At 35.4% G+C, this 20,984-nt stretch overlaps 1 protein-coding gene across 9 annotated transcripts in view; it reads right to left on the reverse strand.

The window, feature by feature from the left end:
• LOC149557214 (uncharacterized) overlaps positions 1-20,984 on the reverse strand; it is a 120,469-nt gene that overhangs the window by 1,325 nt on the left and 98,160 nt on the right. For 6 of the 9 annotated variants that reach the window (XM_089831929.1, XM_089831934.1, XM_089831930.1 and 3 more), the window contains 2 exons: positions 14,543-14,608; positions 14,330-14,421 (listed from right to left, as the gene is read on the reverse strand). In XM_089831929.1, the coding sequence (XP_089688055.1) occupies positions 14,330-14,421; positions 14,543-14,608 (158 nt within the window). Of the gene's footprint in view, positions 1-1,347; positions 1,452-1,560; positions 1,631-6,329; positions 6,434-6,542; positions 6,613-14,329; positions 14,422-14,542; positions 14,609-15,136; positions 15,318-20,984 lie in introns of those variants that run through there. The other 3 variants (XM_089831932.1, XM_089831933.1, XM_089831938.1) reach the window with 3 other exon arrangements.

A 20,984-nucleotide genomic window follows, 5' to 3' on the forward strand; every position in this document is an offset into this window, starting at 1 on the left:
AGATGAGATAAATTAATAATATCAAGTAGTTAATCAAGAATTCTGTTCATTCAGATGAGTTGTTGCCTTAAATAGGTTTTGTTCTAATTTTTGTTCATAGATAGCATGGCTAAACCAGCCATGTCCAGGATATGCAGACCTGTCTCGACTACCGTATGCACATGGTTCTTTTGGTTGTCATCTCTGGCCGCCTCTGAAGTCTCTCAAATAGAAATTGGCATCTCCCACCAAAAAAACTTAGGGAAAAATGCATTAAAAGGCGAAAAAGGTGATGGGACTCTAAATTTTGGCAAATTCTAGAGCTCCAAGCATCATCACAAAGGGAAAATCTTTGTGATCTTACCCGCTTCCAATACGCTTCAAAACAACTAAAGGTCATGATCAGGAGAATATAGACAGCATCATATTATTCAGGAAAAATGGATAAGTTTCAGCATTTATATGTGCAAAAACCATTAGAGAAGTGTATTCAATGTCAGAAGCATGTGATGATAATTTCAAGCACAGATTCTAATTAATACATGAAAGTGTCCTCTATTTGTTCAGACAGCACGTAGACACCCAGTGACAGTCCATGAAGCACAACACACATACAATATGTTCTACTATTCACACCATGATTACTCTCAGTCAAGCCTTCTGTGTTTCCAGCTTCTTAAATGTTAAACTTCTGATTCACTACAGTCAGGAGATTAATTTTTGGAAGGAGGCCCTCTTGTGTTGCTATGAACCTTCTTTTTGTGTCATTTCATCATTTAAGAGAGGAATTGGTAAAGTTTTAGAGCTCATGTTTTATTTGGGCCCAAATCCTCTAGAAAACTGAGGATAGTTGTATTGTTCTCACCCATCAAAGAGCCAAATTGGCATGTACAACAGTTGAGCTTATGGTCTACACTAATAAAGTCCTCGTCCAAAAAGCATCATCCGAACAGATGAATAGTTCATACCATTGTCATGGAATAGTTGCATGTCACGGGAATTGTATGAGGAAGATGTGATAATTATTGAAAAGGGGCAGAAAAGATATTATTACTCTCCTAGCACTAACGCCTCTAATCTGGTATTAAAGAGTGTGAATACATAGTGGAATGAACAAATGGATAATTGTTTCGAGCATATGACTCTACAGTTCTTCAATCCAAGGAAGGCACAATGGACAATTGTCACAACGATGTCACAGATATTCCAATACAAAAGTAGTCCAGGTCGGTGTGAATACCTACAATCTCAGTCACAATCTAATTGAAGTCATAATATATTTCTACAGGCGTACAATGAGAACCAGTTTCCTGAGCAAATACTCAAAGTTTGAAAAAGATATGCCTGTTGAATCTGGGAGGCTTATACCAGCACTCTGTATTGGATTCTTCATAGACTTTTGGATATCACCCGAAGTCACGGCACTCTGTATTTGAGGGGCAATTAGAAGTAATCAAGCATTGACCTAAGATCTGCATCGAACAAACACATAATATATCAGTCCAGACCAAAACGGTGACCAATATAAAAACAAAAACATGTCTATGCGGATGTTTGAGAATTGTTAAGGACTAGCCTTACGTTTACACTCTCCATGTCAAACGCAATCTCCAGTTCGTATAAAAAAGTTGCCTTCAAAAACGCCCAGAACCTAAAATGGCTCCAAACTTGTTAAAGCGGCAATACAGAAATTCCATTGCGCACCTTCAAACATCATCCTTATATTCGAAACAAGATTATATTTCATATTAATAAATAAAAGGCTCAGGAGTGCGGAAGATAACGAAAATAATCAAAGCCGTATAACACAAAGTAATGGAAGTTTATGCGATGAAAGGATAATAGAAGCCGATTCTGTGACTTAAATTCAAGGGATTATTTTTGAAGGAAAGAATTAAAATGTTACAATCATTCAAACTATTGAAGGCACCAATTCTTGAAGAGGCGTGATTAATTCAAAGGAGGAGCGATTATTATTTTGATGGATTATAATTTTATTTGATAAGTCATTAAGGTAAAGAGAAGACAGTCGAAGAGATTTAGTATAATGAAACTAAGTGTAAACCCGATAGTTATATTAAAACATTAATAATAATTATAGAAAAGTTGCAACTTATTTATAAAGAAATGACTTTTGAAATTGAAAAGTCATATTCTTTTTTTTTTTAAGTATGAAGATATAAATAGGAGTTTTATGAAACAAAAAGACATGGTAGTAGGGATATCCGAACGTTTTTATATTCTCTCAGAAGGAGTATTTTATATTTTTAAATTGTATGGAGGGATAAGGGCTCATTATGATTTTGTAATATAAAGTCTATTATTTTATTTTTAAATAAAATAAAATGTCTTTTGTTTATTCTTGAATGGCGTGGAGATTTAAAACTGCAGACGAATCATCCTTCATAATTATATTTTAAAATTCTATATATGATTTTGTTATCAGATAAGTGGACATGGTCAATTAGCATTTTAAATTTGATCATCATAGGTCTTGTGAAATATTTAATTGTTTCCGCAGCTGTGTCCAGTTTGTCTCTGTGGAGTTAAAATTCAATCTAGACTAATTTAAAGATTGCATTATAATTGGTCTGTCGCATCTGGATTATCAAAATTATTGGCAGTACAAGCGCATTGAACATTATGAAGTTGTATGTAAAAATTCACCGAAGTTGACTCTTATCACCCGGATGAGCAAAGGCACTGGTCTTTTTATTGAAGTCAGAAGATCTATAATTTCCTTCTTGCAAACATCAAATCACTTATTTAAAATTTATACAAAACATTGAATTATCAAGTATTCGGCATCCAATTTCATTTTGATCGAGTTCGAGGACCTTGCCAGCCGGAGAACTCCAAAGTTTAAATTCGCTATAGAAAAGCCTCGAACCAGACAGTCGGCGTTTAAGGTGAGGGTTTACCTGCCTGGGTGTAGCGGAGCCTGAAGTGCAAGGGAATTGAGAAGTATTCCCGTTCGTTGGCTAGAACTGACTGAGAAGTCCTATCGGAGAAGTGGCAGGCTCTTGGATTTCCAATCTATGGTTTTCGGAACCAACAGATTGGCGACTCTGCTGGGGAGAGTTGCTCGCAATACATATTGCGAAGTTACCTAGGATATCTAGGTTCGTAGATCAGTATCAGAGTTTGTATCAGTTTGTTTAGAAGTATACTCTGCTGGAAATGAGAACGTAGAGAATTAATACATTCCTCGAAAGAGGTGGCGACTCTATTCAATAAAGTTTCAGTTGGTAACTCTGCTGAGGGAAAGGACTCATAAGAAAATAATTTGATCATGCACAATGGAGAATATCTACTATGATCAGGAGATGGATCTATGTTACACCATGGAGGAGGAATACATACATCCTCTAGATGCATTTTTTAATTTGGAAAGATATGAAGGTGAGACATCGGCACACTTATTTATAAGAATGGTGGATATTTTTCGGGAAATACCTTCAAACATCATGCCTTCACACAAGGAATTGATACAAAAGTTTTGTGAATTGGGAATCTCACCAAAAGATCCTGATTTGATGCTTCTCTTCCAAATAATTGATGAAAGTTCAAGTTACATATCTCTTTTGGATGCATTTTGGAATTTAAAAAAGCAAGAAGATAAATCTGCAACAGAATTCTTTATGAGAATGTTCAATGCTTATCAAGAAATACCTTCAGAATACAAGCCTCCATCATCTGATCTTCTCTACAGAATGCAGGAATTAGGCCTCTTATATGATCGTCAGTTTCTTAACTTTCTTGAGCTTATGGATAAAGAGCTGGTTGTAGATGATAATGAATGCGGGACTGAAATAACAAATGGGTCAAGTGAAGTTTCAGATTCAAGTAGAGATGAAATTTTTGAACATGTTGAAGGAGAATCGGCTCGTGATGATACGTATATGCCTATAGATGATGATGAATGTGAAAATGAGGAAGAGGATTCCCTAAGTATGGAAGAGATTTCAGCCTTGTTAGATCAGGAATATCAAAAGCATGTTGAGAAAAATGGCTCAAATTTTTTCTCAAATCACCATCGTGAGCAAGGTGATGAATCAGTGCATTCTAAGGAGGTATTGGGTGAAAGAAGTGATCATTCAAAAGAATCATGTTATGAAGATGGAATAGAATTGTACACAAGGTTTGAACAGGAAGAAGTTTTAGAGTATATTGCTGATGAAGATATCCCCCTTGCTAGTCAAGCAGATTATGATTCTCAAAGCGATGAAGTTAGTACACTATTTGATGAAACACTTGATGATCTGGGTGAAAGCTCTTTTGAGGCCATGCCTGAATGCTCTATGTTCGTAAACCCTTTGTTTGAGGAGCATGTAGAAGGAGATATGCCTAAGTTCACCATGTTCTCAAATCCATTATTTGAAGAGGATCTCTTGGGCGATCAAGTTCATCAGCATCATAACGAAGATATCAGGTCTGATTTTGCAATTGACAAAACTCATTAAGTGTATTCAAAGGGAGAGGTGTCGTTCAGTTCATCCTATGAGCAGGAGTTGTGTACTGATATGAAATCAGCCAAGCAAAATGAGGATGCATCAGAGGATAGTTCTGAAATTTTTTCGAGTGTTCTATCTAATCAGGTTCTTGATGAGGAAAAGGTACATCAAACATGTGATGGTGAGGTGGAATCATCTATGCATAATGGGGATGATATGTTGAAGAATTGTTCTAAAAGATTCCAAAGTGTCATATCTAATGGAGTCCCTGATGAGGGAGAGGCAGCATTTTCTGAATATAAACCATTTCCAATGTCTTATTGTGAGGATAAGCAATATCCGGAATATGGGAACAAAGCATATTGTGTATGTAAAGACTTTCCATTCAACAGAAGCCGCAGTACATCAGATGATCTCTCAAAGCCTAAACATAAGACAGGTACCAAAGATAGCATTGATCAAACAAATCCATTAAGTGTTGTCCATAAAAACAATACATCAGCTTCAGCAAGGGTTCAGATGTTGGGGTTGAAAGATTCAGAAATTTATCTATGTTTAAATACTCTTGTTGATGAAGGAAGGGTGAATTCTGATCCTAAACGAATGATGAACGGAAAGCATATCATACTCAGCAGGTTGAATGTGGTACTTGATCAGAATAAAGGATTTGATAGAGGGAAGAACCTATGTTCATTTTTGGAGGGTCTGGTGCCACCCAATTTTCACTCTGCATTATGTATGGATGCTCGCTCTGCTCTTCCAGAGATAGCTGTGATCTCGCTATGCTCACAGGGAGCATACATCCCCAGAAAGAGCCACTGATGGGACTCTAAATTTTGGCAAATTCTAGAGCTCCAAGCATCATCACAAAGGGAAAATCTTTGTGATCTTACCCACTTCCAATACGCTTCAAAACAACTAAAGGTCATGATCAGGAGAATATAGACAGCATCATATTATTCAGGAAAAATGGATAAGTTTCAGCATTTATATATGCAAAAACCATTAGAGAAGTGTATTCAATGTCAGAAGCATGTGGTGATAATTTCAAGCATAGATTCTAATTAATACATGAAAGTGTCCTCTATTTGTTCAGACAGCACGTAGACACCCAGCGACAGTCCATGAAGCACAACACACATACAATATGTTCTACTATTCACAACATGATTACTCTCAGTCAAGCCTTCTGTGTTTCCAGCTTTTTAAATGTTAAACTTCTGATTCACTACAGTCAGGAGATTAATTTTTGGAAGGAGGCCCTCTTGTGTTGCTATGAACCTTCTTTTTGTGTCATTTCATCATTTAAGAGAGGAATTGGTAAAGTTTTAGAGCTCATGTTTTATTTGGGCCCAAATCCTCTAGAAAACTGAGGATAGTTGTATTGTTCTCACACATCAAGAGCCAAATTGGCATTTACAACACTTGAGCTAATGGTCTGCACTAATAAAGTCCTAGTCCAAAAAGCATCATCCGAACAGATGAATAGTTCATACCATTGTCATGGAATAGTTGCATGTCACGGGAATTGTATGAGGAAGATGTGATAATTATTGAAAAGGGGCAGAAAAGATATTATTACTCTCCTAGCACTAACGCCTCTAATCTGGTATTAAGGAGTGTGAATACATAGTGGAATGAACAAATGGATAACTGTTTCGAGCATATGACTCTACAGTTCTTCAATCCAAGGAAGGCACAATGGACAATTGTCACAACGATGTCACAAATGTTCGAATGCAAAAGTAGTCCAGGTCGGTGTGAATACCTACAATCTCAGTCACAATCTAATTGAAGTCATAATATATTTCTACAGGCATACAATGAGAACCAGTTTCCTGAGCAAATACTCAAAGTTTGAAAAAGATATGCCTGTTGAATCTGGGAGGCTTATACCAGCACTCTGTATTGGATTCTTCATAGACTTTTGGATATCACCCGAAGTCACGGCACTCTGTATTTGAGGGGCAATTAGAATTAATCAAGCATTGACCTAAGATCTGCATCGAACAAACACATAATATATCAGTCCAGACCAAAACGGTGACCAATATAAAAACAAAAACATGTCTATGCGGATGTTTGAGAATTGTTAAGGACTGGCCTTACGTTTACACTCTCCATGTCAAACGCAATCTCCAGTTCGTATAAAAAAGTTGCCTTAAAAAATGCCCAGAACCTAAAATGGCTCCAAACTTGTGAAAGCGGCAGTACAGAAATTCCATTGCGCACCTTCAAACATCATCCTTATATTCGAAACAAGATTATATTTCATATTAATAAATAAAAGGCTCAGGAGTGCGGAAGATAACGAAAATAATCAAAGCCATATAACACAAAGTAATGGAGGTTTATGCGATGAAAGAATAATAGAAGCCGATTCTGTGACTTAAATTCACGGGATTATTTTTGAAGGAAAGAATTAAAATGTTACAATCATTCAAACTATTGAAGGCACCAAAATTTATTCTTGAAGAGGCGTGATTAATTCAAAGGAGGAGCGATTATTATTTTGATGGATTCGATTCTTTTTATTTGATAAGTCATTAAAGTAAAGAGAAGACAGTCGAAGAGATTTAGTATAATGAAACTAAGTGTAAACCCGATAGTTATATTAAAACATTAATAATAATTATAGAAAAGGTGCAACTTATTTATAAAGAAATGACTTTTGAAATTGAAAAGTCATATTCTTTTTAAGTATGAAGATATAAATAGGAGTTTTATGAAACAAAAAGACATGGTAGTAGGGATATCCGAACATTTTTATATTCTCTCAGAAGGAGTATTTTATATTTTTAAATTGTATGGAGGGATAAGGGCTCATTATGATTTTGTAATATAAAGTCTATTATTTTATTTTAAAATAAAATAAAATGTTTTTGTTTATTCTTGAATGGCGTGGAGATTTAAAACTGCAGGCGAATCATCCTTCATAATTATATTTTAAAATTCTGTATATGATTTTGTTATCAGATAAGTGGACATGGTCAATTAGCATTTTAAATTTGATCATCATAGGTCTTGTGAAATATTTAATTGTTTCCGCAGCTGTGTCCAGTTTGTCTCAGTGGAGTTAAAATTCAATCTGGACTAATTTAAAGATTGCATTATAATTGGTCTGTCGCATCTGGATTATCAAAATTATTGGCAATACAAGGGCATTGAACATTATGAAGTTGTATGTAAAAATTCACCGAAGTTGACTCTATCACCCAGACGAGCAAAGGCAGTGGTCTTTATATTGAAGTCAGAAGACCTATAATTTCCTTCCTGCAAACATCAAATCACTTATTTAAAATTTATACAAAACATTCAATTATCAAGTATTCAGCATCCAATTTCATTTTGATCGAGTTCGAGGACCTTGCCAGCTGGAGAACTCCAAAGTTTAAATTCGCTATAAAAAAGCCTCGAACCAGACAGTCAGCGTTTGAGGTGAGGGTTTACCTACTTGGGTATAGCGGAGCCTAAAGTGCAGGGGAATTGAGAAGTATTCCCGTTCATTGGCCAGAACTTATTGAAGAGTCCTATCGGAGAAGTGGCAGGCTCTTGGATTTCCAATCTGTGGTTTTGGGAACCAACAAAAGGAAGACAAATAAAAAAGATAAGCCCACCTAATGTTTCATGCCGATATTTTGGATGATACGAAAATCCATGCAAAGTTATAGTGATTAGATCTACTAACAATATAGACTTCTTACAGGGACATAACAGTTGTAAGGCTCATTTCTTGTCATTGTAAAGGTCTAAAGAGAAATTGTCTTTACTGTTTAGTGTTCTTGTGCGACTGATTTACTATTCTTGCTTTCAAAGTTCTATGTCATGATATTTTCTAGAAATTTATTACATAATTACAAGAATGGTGTCTCCAAGTACCCCCATCACCTATTTTGTCTCCTGGTAACTATAGTAGATAGCATGGTATAATTGGTTTTCTTTAGGAACTTAAGACAACTGGATGCACTAATGGAGTCAATCCACATGTGTGACTCTAAGGAGGCTTTATCAGGGCTTTATTTTCTCTTCCAAGTATTAGTAGGTGAAGACCAGAAGGATGTATAGTTAGTTCCAAGCACAATTCAATTTCCCCTATTCGGCTTGAAGCCTTCAAACCAGACATGTAAGTTTACACATCCTTCATCATCCTCAAGAAGCAATGGTTTTAGCTTCACTTTTTGGATAGTTCATTCAAAACAAAGTTCTGGATTACTCATAAAACCCATAATTCATCTTGCTTGCACCTGTAACACTAGAAGACAAAACAGGCTTCAGATAAGGGAGCACATAAATTACAAACCAACAAACGGATTATTATGTATTCTATTGGAAAAACTTAGGATCTATTCCCAATGTCCACCATGTGATGAATCCAGACATTAAATTAAATGGTTTGTCAATTCTGCAGAATGTGTACACCGCATATTCTAGAATTAGTCTTGCTACCTATACTTCCATCTTTATTCGATACACAACACATTATTAGTTTCTGAATCTGAAGAGTCCAGCTACCCTTAATGTGTAGGCCTCTCATAAGACCAATTATATTATTATAAAGAAGTTGCATCTTTTTCTGGTGCAGAGAACACCTGCTTGAACTTTGTATCCTCTACCTACTGTTGCTTATATTCCTTTGGCTAAATAGCTAAAATTGCATTACAGTACTTGTTGCAGCTATCTTCACCTACACCAATCTTGATGATGTATCAACAATCTTATTTTGTGTCCACTTCTTGAATTTAACTGGCATATTTAACCAATGAACTCATTCGATTTGAGTGTTGAGTTTGTTAAACATGCTCTAAGTTTGCATGTATGGAAAAATTTGGTGGTTCCTCATGATTTCTTTACCCAGCAATTTTATTTGTTGTGCACTTTTTCTAGTCAGTAATTTAAAGTGAAACACAAGACCCATCCCACTTGTATTAGCCTATTGCAACTTGCTTAGAGTTTGCATGTATTGCAATGGTTGTGATTGTTTACAGCATATTTTGTCTAACCAACAAATAGTGCTTCATTCTTTAAAAGCTCTAACGTATACATACAATTCTTTATATTAAGATGGTATGCTGATTACTTGTAGTGATAAGCGTCTTTCTCACACAGTCACATCTTCTATTTCATAGCTTGTGCATTTATTCAACTGTGAATGCATGTTGTGCAAAAGGTAATATCAATATTGAAGCACTACAATCTTCCTCTTTGATTTATCAAAAGCTTCTCATAGTCATCCCAAACAAAACAAATACTGATGGATTGCAAGGCAAGGACTGTTCCTTAGTGATGTAGAAACACAAAATCAATGTCAACGGATATTGAGGGGCATTTCTCAAGTCCTAATTTTCTGAAATTGATGGCTCCTGACCAGTTTAGTATGACTTCTATCTTTATTGGACCAAAACTTATTGATGTCACTAATCACAAAACCAAGATAACCAGTGATAATATGTAAACATCATACTCTCCCAAATTAATAAGTGCTTTGTTATTTTCTTGAGTGTTGGATACCTTTGGCAAATGTTCCAAATAATTTTCCAATGTATAAGTAAGAAAAAAGATATCATTTAAACAAGAGCTCTGAGTGAGCTTCAGTCCCTGCCTTATGGAAGGGTACTTGTAAGATTAAAAAAATAATGTAAAAGATAATCTTATTTTTTATATATCAAAAGTATAAAATTCTATATAAATTTGTAACTATAATTATATTTTTTGTTAGGTTGTTCTATTGTGAATCATGTTCTAAAATTTAGTTTGATAAGAATGGTGGTACTTGACGTTGGATATAGGTTGATATATGCATCATTTAAATTTCTTAGGCTAGCCTAGTTGTCATGTACTCTAATAAGGCAACTTTATACTTCATTTGATTAAACTTAGTCTACTCATGGTATATTTGTAAAAAAAATTAAAATTAAAATTCAATTAAAAGTACCAAAATATAAAGTAATTGCTCTTAGAAATCTATAGTTATTAGAGGTGAACATAAGTTTAAGATAATTTTTATAAAACCTTTAAAATATTTTAACATATTTTATTAGTCCTTATCAATATATCTATTTATATATAAAATTCTAAATAATATATTTATAAAATAGTTTATTTAAAAATAGGTTTATTTTTTTAATAAGAAAATAAATTATATAATTAATAGAATAATAGAAAAAATATAAATTCAAAATTTATCATTGCTATAAATCACTTAAGATAGAATTATTAAAAATGATAATGCAATAAAGAATTATACAGCAAGATTGAATATAATAAAAAGACAATTAGACAAAGACCACAGACAATGACCGCTATAATATCATGAGACCAAAATAACATATTCACTATTAACGTTTGTTTGTTTCAAATGTGTATCTTGGAAAATGAAATGCATGCTTATTGGAGAAATAATATACCCTTTCTTATCTTTTGAGCAGCCACCTGTTATATATTTATTGTGCACGATTGATTTATCACTTTTTGTCGACCCAATAATACATTGAGTACCTGGCCGCTGGGCAGGAAGGAACAGATGTATTACAAAGAAGTTTCCAGATTATTATTTTCCTAATTTTCAGAGTAAAAAAATATTTTTGCCCCTGGGATAATTGGCATCGACCAATTAGAAAATGAGTAATCTTCATTTAAAATTATTTTAAAAATAATGAGTTTTTGAACTTTAGAAATTTTTAGTTTGAATTGTAAAAAATTAATGATGGCCACCAGCGAAAACATTAGTACCCTGCCTTATGCAAGGCAGGGACTACTAAGATTCCACTTAAATAGACATTCATAAATGAACCAACAAGGCAGTAAATACATTATTCCTCAACGGTTCAACCCATGAAAGTGGCTTCGGAGTGACATATACCAAGGGTGCACTTCACTTACACATTTATTATTCTTAGAAGTCTCAAAATGTCATTACACAATGAAAATTCACAATTGAAATCAAGGTATACATTTGGTTCAGTTTTATTTGAGCTACAATCAATTCGAGTGACCATCCCACTAGCATCAGATGCAGATGCGACCTCATCTATAGAGACTTTGGCAGGCTACAAATAACATGTCTAGTGCAATTGCAAAGGTAAAAACAGATTTATGTCCAACTTTTGGGATAAGAAAATTACGTCTAATCAGATGCAGAGGTTTGACAAATGACACAGCATATTTTTTATTCACAAATCCAGTATTATGCAAAGAGTTTTCTAGACACATTCAAGATGGTAAGTTGCAAAATCTCACATGGGGTTGTGGAAAGATGACTAAAACTTTCAGTCGAAGATGATTCAACTATAGTAAACAAATAAATATATATGATTAGTTTGCTAGAAGATATCTTCTAGTCATTAGGCCTAACTTGCACTATATAGTCAACTATCTCTGGACTTATGCCAAGTCCAAAAGTAGAAAATTGGACAGCAACAAATAGGGTTCTAAGATATATCAAGAGAATATTAGACGTAAGCATTCAATAAGGTCCAACTATACATATTCCACTATGCGGATGTTTATTTTCAGATATGGCAATAAATGGATGAAATCTAAATGATGTTACGTGTTTAGTCTTGGAAAAGAAGCGATTTCTTGGATTACCAAGAAGACAAATCTTCACTTTCCTCCATAGAAGCGAAATATTTATTAGTAAAAGAGGAATGAAAAGTGGTTTGGCTTAAAAGAATGTTGGATGATTTATTAGTTCACCAAATTAAGCCCATAATTCTTTTCTACACTAGGAAATATCAAGTTGGTAAAGAATCTCATTTTTCATGAGAAAGCAAAATATGTCAATGTATAGTCACTTCATTTGACAACTCGTAGAATATGGCAAAATTTAATCTATATTACCCCAAGTTTCTGAAACGGGGACGGTGGGACACTTTTTTAAGACCCTGATTTTTTGAGCCATTTTTAACAAGTGTAGTTGGAAATCTTGTCGTGATTATAAATAATTGTGTTAATTAATGGTTGGTTAGCATTGTAGTGGCATTTTCTTCCTTGTAGTAGTTGGTAGTCTTAACCAGCTGCCAGATACTATATAGTATGTAGTATAGTTGTACTTCATTGTTGTCTTGGAAGATAGCATTGATTGATTCTACACATTACATTCTGGAATAAATGATACATATTTTGGCCATATTATGTTGTCTGTGTTTATTACTTTGCACTGTTGTATGGTATAATTTTGTTACTGTTTGAGTAATATAACAGTCCCCATTCACGAGAAAATATTTTGGCAAGCAAAATTTTTGGCATTGTTGTTGTATGAAGCCTAAACTGCAGAGAAGAATGGCAGCGGAAAGTATGCCAATGTAATGGGCTGACCCTATGAACAATCAAAAGTCTATGAATCCAAAGAACACTTAGTAGAGGACAAGTGACATAAGATCTCGTATATCTGTGGGAGGTATATGTAAACTCATACATTCAAAGGGAGGCTCTCCACTAAGGGGACTCTGAGAGCGGCTAAGAGTGAACAAGGAAGTTGAGCATCTTTCTCTAGGGCTCCCTGAGCTACTTGCACATAACCCGATAACCCTATAAAAATCTTCAGGAAGACAATGACAGAAAACAGAATTGGCAACAAATACGAAGGTACAAGGAAAGGAACCAGAGGGAGGAGAAAGAGCATGACACAAGAAAATCTTGAATTATTTTCAACAATTTGATGAAGTTTGAACCCAGACGACTAGAATTCCTATGATTTGCTTCAGTCCCATATTTTTCCTCCATGGGACATCCAAATGGATCTGAATCTTAGTCTGTTTCCAAGAATAGCAAGCCAAACCTTGCCATCCTGATAAAAGACATGTAAATGGCTTACTAAGATCAGTATCCTGTAACAGCTATGCAAATAACTGGCTTCAATCAAACCTACAACTGATGGAGCCTTTGTGGAGCTTTTCATTGCCATCCTTTCTTAGAATATACTAATCAGAATTGCCACTTCTAGGTCACTCAAAACAGGAGAACAAGTTTTACCTATCTTTGAGAAAACATTTTCTGGCTCTTTTTATTTCTTTCCTTGTTTTCTGGTTATCATTTAGGATCAGAAGCCTACCTTCAAAACTGGATTAGCCAAGTTGAACTTGCAGATATGGATCTTACTGAAAGATGGAAACCCCAACGAAATTCTATTATGCAAGAAGATATAATTTTCTCCCAAACGTGATAACATTGCTTGTACAAAAACACCAACGGCTCACTTTCTATTTCCTTCCAGTACCCAGATCACAGGGCACCATGCTCCCATTGTGTACGACTCCTGATATCAATCTCTTACCCAAATGTACATCAGCACTTTCTTTCCTACCTTCAATTGTATCTGAGGAGGTGGAGAGTCTTTGGCCATAAAAGTTAAAGAGTTCAGGCTGACATTATTTGAGCACCTTCAATTCTTTTATCCGCACCTTCCCAATTATTAGTGAGGGTGACTCTTCTACTAATACATATTAGACCCAATACACCCAACTTGGCATTTTGATGTCCTTAACTTCACTTACTTTTGTGACGAACCTTTTCTTCTAGATATTTGAAGTTTGAATTACTTTAGACAACTTTTGTTGCACATGTTCTTCCCTTTCAGACAGGACTTGTGTTTCACGGCTCTTGATTGACCCCCTTTTTTTGGTTTGTCAAAATGACTTAAAAATTATGTTTTGTTTTTTTGTTATATTTTAGTTTGTAGTTTCTTTGAAGCCCCTTTCAGGGTTCATCTTGCTACTGTCTCTAATTGCATCTGTCCGTCCCCTTGACATATTTTGGTCAGTTCTGGACATTAATAAAAAATCTTTCTTTTATTTTTGCTTCTAATAATACTAAATGATCATGTGAGAAATATGAATCACAAATTCCATTGGTTAGAAAATGACAATGAAGTCTCACAGTTTTTTCGCGTAACTTACCCTGTCATACCACAAGCATGGAGAATCCATTGGACAACAACATAAAGTGCAGTCCATAGTACAAAATATGCACCTCGAAACCAAGGGAAGCTCTGTCATCAAAATCAATTGCACTCAATAAGATGTTATGAGTAGTTGCTATTTTGAGTATAAAAATCTAGCTAACAATTTGAATCCGTTCTTTATTCTTCTAGCACCTGAATGTATACATACCATACTGTTGAGAGTGGCATCTATGAGGAGAAACAGAGCATTAACTGAATGCATACTTCCCATCAACTGCCAAGATAGATAATAGAGAGTTCAAATATAGACACTGGATAAATATCATTCACTTAAATATTAACACTCGAAGCCATTGCAAAATGAAGATAAAATAGCTTACTAACTTACGAAGTGTTTTAATATCATAAGAAACGGGAAATTGTGATAAAAGACAAACAGGCCTCCAAATTTGCATATTAGAGATACAATTAATATTCATAAACCTGTCCTTTAGAAGGCAAAATATTTTATGGCCACTAAAATATAGAAGACCTCTCTTTCTCTACATCTATGTCAAGTACATCAAGTATTGTATTGTAATGCATAATTTCAGGATACAGTGTTCCTGGATAGGACCAGCTGTTACATTTTAAAGCTAATTGGCTAAGAGGGGTTGCAGAAATTTACATATGCAATCTCTTTATGGAAGACAGCAATTAACAAGTGGCCTAACAAAACATGTAGTCAAAAAAGGAAGAGTATAAAACTGTCTCAAACAATGAATGCACATCTCACAAGATTCTGAACAAAGTTGAATACATTTCTTTCCAATTTGATCTACATCAATGTAGGTACTAATCTTTTCTTTTCTTTTTTTAATTGGTTATTGATTACAAATACCTTGCTCATACAAGCATCTTCAAAAGACCAACACTCCTTGCGAGCAAATAAATTAGAAATTGCCAATGGAAAACTAAGATTCCCCACATATAAATCCCCTTCACTTTAGAAACCACCTACACATTAGAAGTCGAACATGGAAGACCAAGAGTAACTTGAAATTCCATTTTAGATGTCCCTATCATAAATCAAACATGGGCCTCTATAATAGAAACTTGATAGTTGAATCAATTAAGCTAAACCTCTTGGACATGCACTAATCTCTAAACATTTATCTTGAAAATATCATATTTCCTCTTTTTTTCAGCATATAATAAAAAATTACAAAAAAGTCAGTCCTTAAAACCGAAATAATTTAAGAATACACAAGAAGAAAATAAAATTAAAATTAAAAGATCTTTTCAATCAGGACTTGCTTTACCATATTGTTTAACTGAAAACCCAGAGAAGCATCATTGTTCCTAACCAAATGGAAGAAAATTAACATAAGAATCATTTCCCCATTACTACCCACATGAGAAGATAAGAAGCTGATATAGAAACAAGCATACCATGCATCTTGACTCAAATTATGGGCAGATACAATGATAAATCAAGTATTATAACCATATTTGTGATAAAGGATAAGTTTATGTTGTGAGGTTTTCATACCATCGCTCCACTGCAAATGGGGACCCCCTCTTTTTGCTTCTTGTTGGCAGGTTTAGGTAGTAGAATAGGTAGACTGTAATGTCCCCATTTGTTTCCAGCATCAGAATTTCAGGGATTAACCTAATATTGGATCCTCGTAGGCTAATAAGGATGGTTAGAGGGTTTTCTGAGGATTGATTCGTCTCCACCGTTCAGGGATTTATGGATTTGACCTTCGTTCAATATCTTTTGGAATCAATTTGCCATACTTACTATGTATAGTAAGTTAGGAGTAATAGAGATGGACCCTTTCTATTTTTAGAAAGTGTATTTGGTAACATGGGGAATTATGAGGAGAGATTCCTATTTCAGACAGCATGACAATCAAACAAGTATTTCAAGAGATATTAAAGTTCAAGTGACTTAAGTGATTTATTTAGATATTTTGATGTTATTATAAAGTTATAAAGTCACTTTATGACAAAATGACTTAAGTGACTAAAAGACAAAATAGCCATATTCCCCCGAGTTTCCAGTACGGGGACGGCTATATATATATATATATATATAGGAAAATTTTGAAATATATATTGAAATTTGCAAATATACATGTCATTTAAACATTATAGAACCATAACATACAACGTTTGAATGCCATCTAGGAAATAATATCCGATTTTAGTACCCAATTGTCAAAATGCATATCAATATCAGTAAACACTGAACAATGAACATTAACAATTGTCAATTGTCAATATCATAATGTCATAATGATAAACATGACAAATCTGAAAATCAAAATCAAAATATGCCCAAAGCTATAGGCCCAAAGGGTAGAGGGCTGCCATAAAGTAATAAGTATCACTGTATCATAATCATGTTCATGTTCAACATAAAATACAAAACACAGAAAAATGAAGCAGCCTGCTGCTCCTATTCTGCCTCTACTGCCTTTTAGAGCATTTGGAGGGGTGGGGCCAACTTGGCCGACCAAGTTGGAGGCTTTAAAAAAAAAAATTATGTTAAATTTTTTTAATTTTATGCAAACAAAAAAGGGGGATGGCCAGCGGTGCCCGGTACGGAAAGGGGACGTCCAAACATCCCCTTTCCGTATCGGGTACGGCTGGCCGTCCCCCTTTTTTCCCTCTGGTATCCCCAAGTTTTCGAAACGTCCCCTGCATTTTTTCACTTTTTGGGGACGGCTAGAGGACGTCCCATACCCGTCCCCCCGTCCCCGAAACGCCGAGTTTTAGGCCGGGTACGCATCCCTGGGGAACATAGCGAAATAGTCTTTTATCCCACATTGCTAAGTTATTCATACCTCTCCTCTTTTCAAAGTTATGAAGGCATTTGCATTGGGATTGGAACAACAATTATATGATATTTCTACAAAATTCTAAAGGTTGCTTAGATGTGACTGGATCTTTCCTAAGGACAAAACCCCTTAAGAAAAAAGGTGAGGCTGGACAAAAAACCAGCACTCATATAGCACTTTCAGAACTAGGACTGCAATGATATATTGATATCAGGACATTATAGCTCCAGGGCAGAAAGGTGTTTGAAGTTCAAAGAGTCTGCTACCACACTCAAGACATTGACTGCACAGTTGAAGTTTGACAGCTAAGAGAGACATCAGTTATTCCATAGCAGAAGATTAGCTCCATACGTAAGTATATATTTCTCTTCCAGTCAGTCGTAACAGCATCGCCTAGCATCAGATTCTAGAACTGAATTCGTAGCAAGACAGGAGAGATTGGACTGCAATCGGTTCTCTTCATTAAGTAATTTCTGCACATGATTATCCCACCCAGAAGTAGCAGGTCGGGGTCATAGCAGTAATAGCTTACAGAGTTGGGACACCTGCAGGGATGCCAGTATAGCAATATTGGCAGTGAGTCGGATGCATTTACAGGGTACTGAGAGACACCATCTCCATTCTGCAGGGTCACATACAGAAATACTTAAGCCACAGTGAACATTGCACTAAGAACGGAGGTTGATAGGTACAGTTGGGTTTGGTATATTCCAGGTGATAAACAGCAACTAAAGTCAGGTATCTGGACGTGGGCACTGGGAGGACATTCAGAACATATTCAGACCCCTACATTGGTACTCACACTGCTAACTGGTCTGTATGTTAACTACCCATCCGCAACCCAGTCATTGTATGTGCCTATATATCTGAACTCAGAAATTTGTCATTCATATATTGTATATCTGCTGTTGGGTTATTAGTCTGGTTATAAATTTATATTACAACATTGTGTTTTTGAAATACCAATTTGAAACTTGTAATGGCACGATTTAATGAGTTTAAAATAGCTATTTCATATCATTATGTGAGAAACCAGCACAGTGGCATGACAGTAGTGATTTTGCTTAAGAGTTTTGATTACTGGACAAATGTTTGACTAAATCCCTGTTAGTTCAAGTGTAATATTTCTTATCAAATCCAGCAAAGGACATTTCATGGACAACAATTTGACAACCTCTCAAAATTGAAATGTTTAAAAATTGAGAAATGGCATAAAATTGGCTAGTATGAGAGCAAGAAGGTAAGAATCAAACGATGAGTCGAGCAAGTCATTGGCATTAAAAAGAGAAGCAAGGCTAATAGCTTGCCAAATGAAAAGGTAGGAGAAACTCCCTCAAGTGGCAGCTTGCCAGATAAAAAGGTGGAATCTGCTCCCTCACATGGCAGCTTGCCAAATATAAAAGGTCGACTCCACTCCCTCAAGTGGCAAAGGGGTGAATTATATTTTGGTTAGTGGAGCCACGCGGTTCAATCTTAGTGAAAGACTTCAATACACTGAGGTGAGAGGCAATGTTAGATAAAGGTAGGGAGGATTTACAACCAATCATGAGGCCCCTTCCTAGGATCTGAGCAGCCTCAATAAGCAACTAGTGGCTCCATTTTGCAAAATATATACTAAGCATTGAACTTGCAGCTCCCTGTAGCTAAAACATATGGACTAAAAAGCTCTAAACATCCGACCTTATAATGACGTGTTTGGGCCTAAATGAGTAAGCCTGGCCTTGCAGCCTCCCTGATCCAAACGTATGAGCTTTAAATTTTAAGGATGTGGCCTAAAGTTCAACATTTGGACCTGATCAGATCAGGTCAAAATCTAATGAGAATGGGCCTAAATTGGACCAATAGCACAAACATGTGGGCTCAAAACTCTAAACATAAACCAACAGCTGAACTCAAATGTATGAGATAGGGCTGCTCAATGCCAAACATGTCGCCCTAACTCCAGTTTGAGCCTAAAATCAATATAAGCCAGACCCATGAAGAAACGTTTGGGCCATCTGATAAAGATCAGGCCAAAATTCAGTAAAATAAGACCTAAGTTCAATGCAAATCTAGCCCCTAACATAGAATGCGTAAGCTTAGGCCCTAAATACAAAATGTGCGGGTCTAAAATGATAATTTCTGAGCCTAAATCAATAAAGAAGACCCTAATATGAAATATATGGACTCAAAACTCCAAACATGGATCCTAAACTTGAAACTTGTGGCCTTGGAACCACAAACTAGGGTTTCAAATCAATGGATCAGACCCAGATCACAATGTATGGAGGCTGAAAGGGAATAGCCATAGTTCAAAGTTCAAGAGAGAGACCTTAAAAGCTTACCTTTGGCCCCATCTCAATCAGCAAGGACAAGTTCGATGAAGTAGGGACTAAACCAGGCCTATTAGCCAATGTATGGTCTCACTTAAAATGCATATTCAAAATCGCAAGCCTTAGATGGATAACCAAGGGTCTAAACTCAACGCTAGGCTGCCCAAAAACAATGCAAAGTTCCTATATTCAATGCAAGGCCTCATTGAATTCAATGATGAACTTCCCCTAGACCTAGTCACTTCATATGCCTCAAATTTAAATGTGGGAGGCCCAAATTTAATAAGGGATTGCATTTATATGAGCATAAAGAGGAATTTGATCCAATTAGAGGCTCTAATTTTGAAATGGAAAGAGGATTAAATTTAATAAAAGGCCATACATTGAATGCAAATGGAGATCTATCATCAATATTGCCATTTAATATTTGATGATAGAAATTCAAATTTTTGTAGCCTAAAGAGGAAAATTGATCCAAGGAGAAAACTATATAAGCCTAGCTATTTCAAACACTTGATTGCAGATGCAGATCAAGTCATATGGAGAGCAGATCGAACTCCCAAGACATCTAATTACAAGTTCAGAAAGCAGATTGGAGGCGAGTATTAAACCTCATTTGCAATCTGATTTGTACAAGCATTGAAATTATAAAATACTCGTTTGTGGAAAACCCAGAACTCCCAATGGAACCAGAGTCAATCAAGTGCCAATTGTATAAGCATGGTTCGGAAATGAATCATGCCTTGTGAAATTCGAAGATATCTCAGATCTAGAAATGTTGAATTAGAATTTCATTGCAATTGAAAAGTGGGTGATTGCCAAGGGGTGAATGTGCTTTCAAATGAAGTGTTCAAATTTGATTTAGTTGATGATAGGGCTGTCTTGATCTTGGTTAGAAGACATCAGGTTACAGAAGTCTTGCATTTTAAAATTCATAAAACATCCTTAGCAGCTATGCTCACAAAAGATTACTGTCATCAAGACATGTGGTTTCTCAACACTAACCCTCTTTATTTGAGGGGAAATATGAAATGCCAGTATTTGACAAAAATGTTGTGGGGCAGAGCAAGGAAGGCACCATTCAAGTTTGAAATAGTTCAAGTGTCAAGCCTCATTTGAAAACTAATTCAGCTCAAACTCAATGCAATAAGATAAATACAAGAGCAGAGAAGAGATAGAGGTGTGAAATTAGAAGTGTAAGTTGAAAATTAAACAAAACTTTGGCAGCCATTGAAAATCAAATTCCTTGTGAGTAGGGGTTTTGAAGTCTAGAACCCAGGAGATACCCCATTTGCAGAAAGGAAGGTGTGTGTTTAGGTAATTTTCACCCTTGAGAAAAAACTCAGATTTTACAAACAGCCTTGATCAGATGATGAGTTGACAATGATAAATTCATTAACTCAAAAGGCCTTGATGGACGATTGCAAGGAAAAATAAAAATTGGAAACCTGAATTCGAATCAGAAATTGAAAATCGTTTAATGGACTTGGTTAAGATTAAGCAAGAGAAACTC

This window comes from Cupressus sempervirens, chromosome 5 (genome assembly GCF_028749045.1).
Source record: "Cupressus sempervirens isolate cs-2001-9-10 chromosome 5, ASM2874904v1, whole genome shotgun sequence".
Lineage (NCBI taxonomy): Eukaryota > Viridiplantae > Streptophyta > Pinopsida > Cupressales > Cupressaceae > Cupressus > Cupressus sempervirens.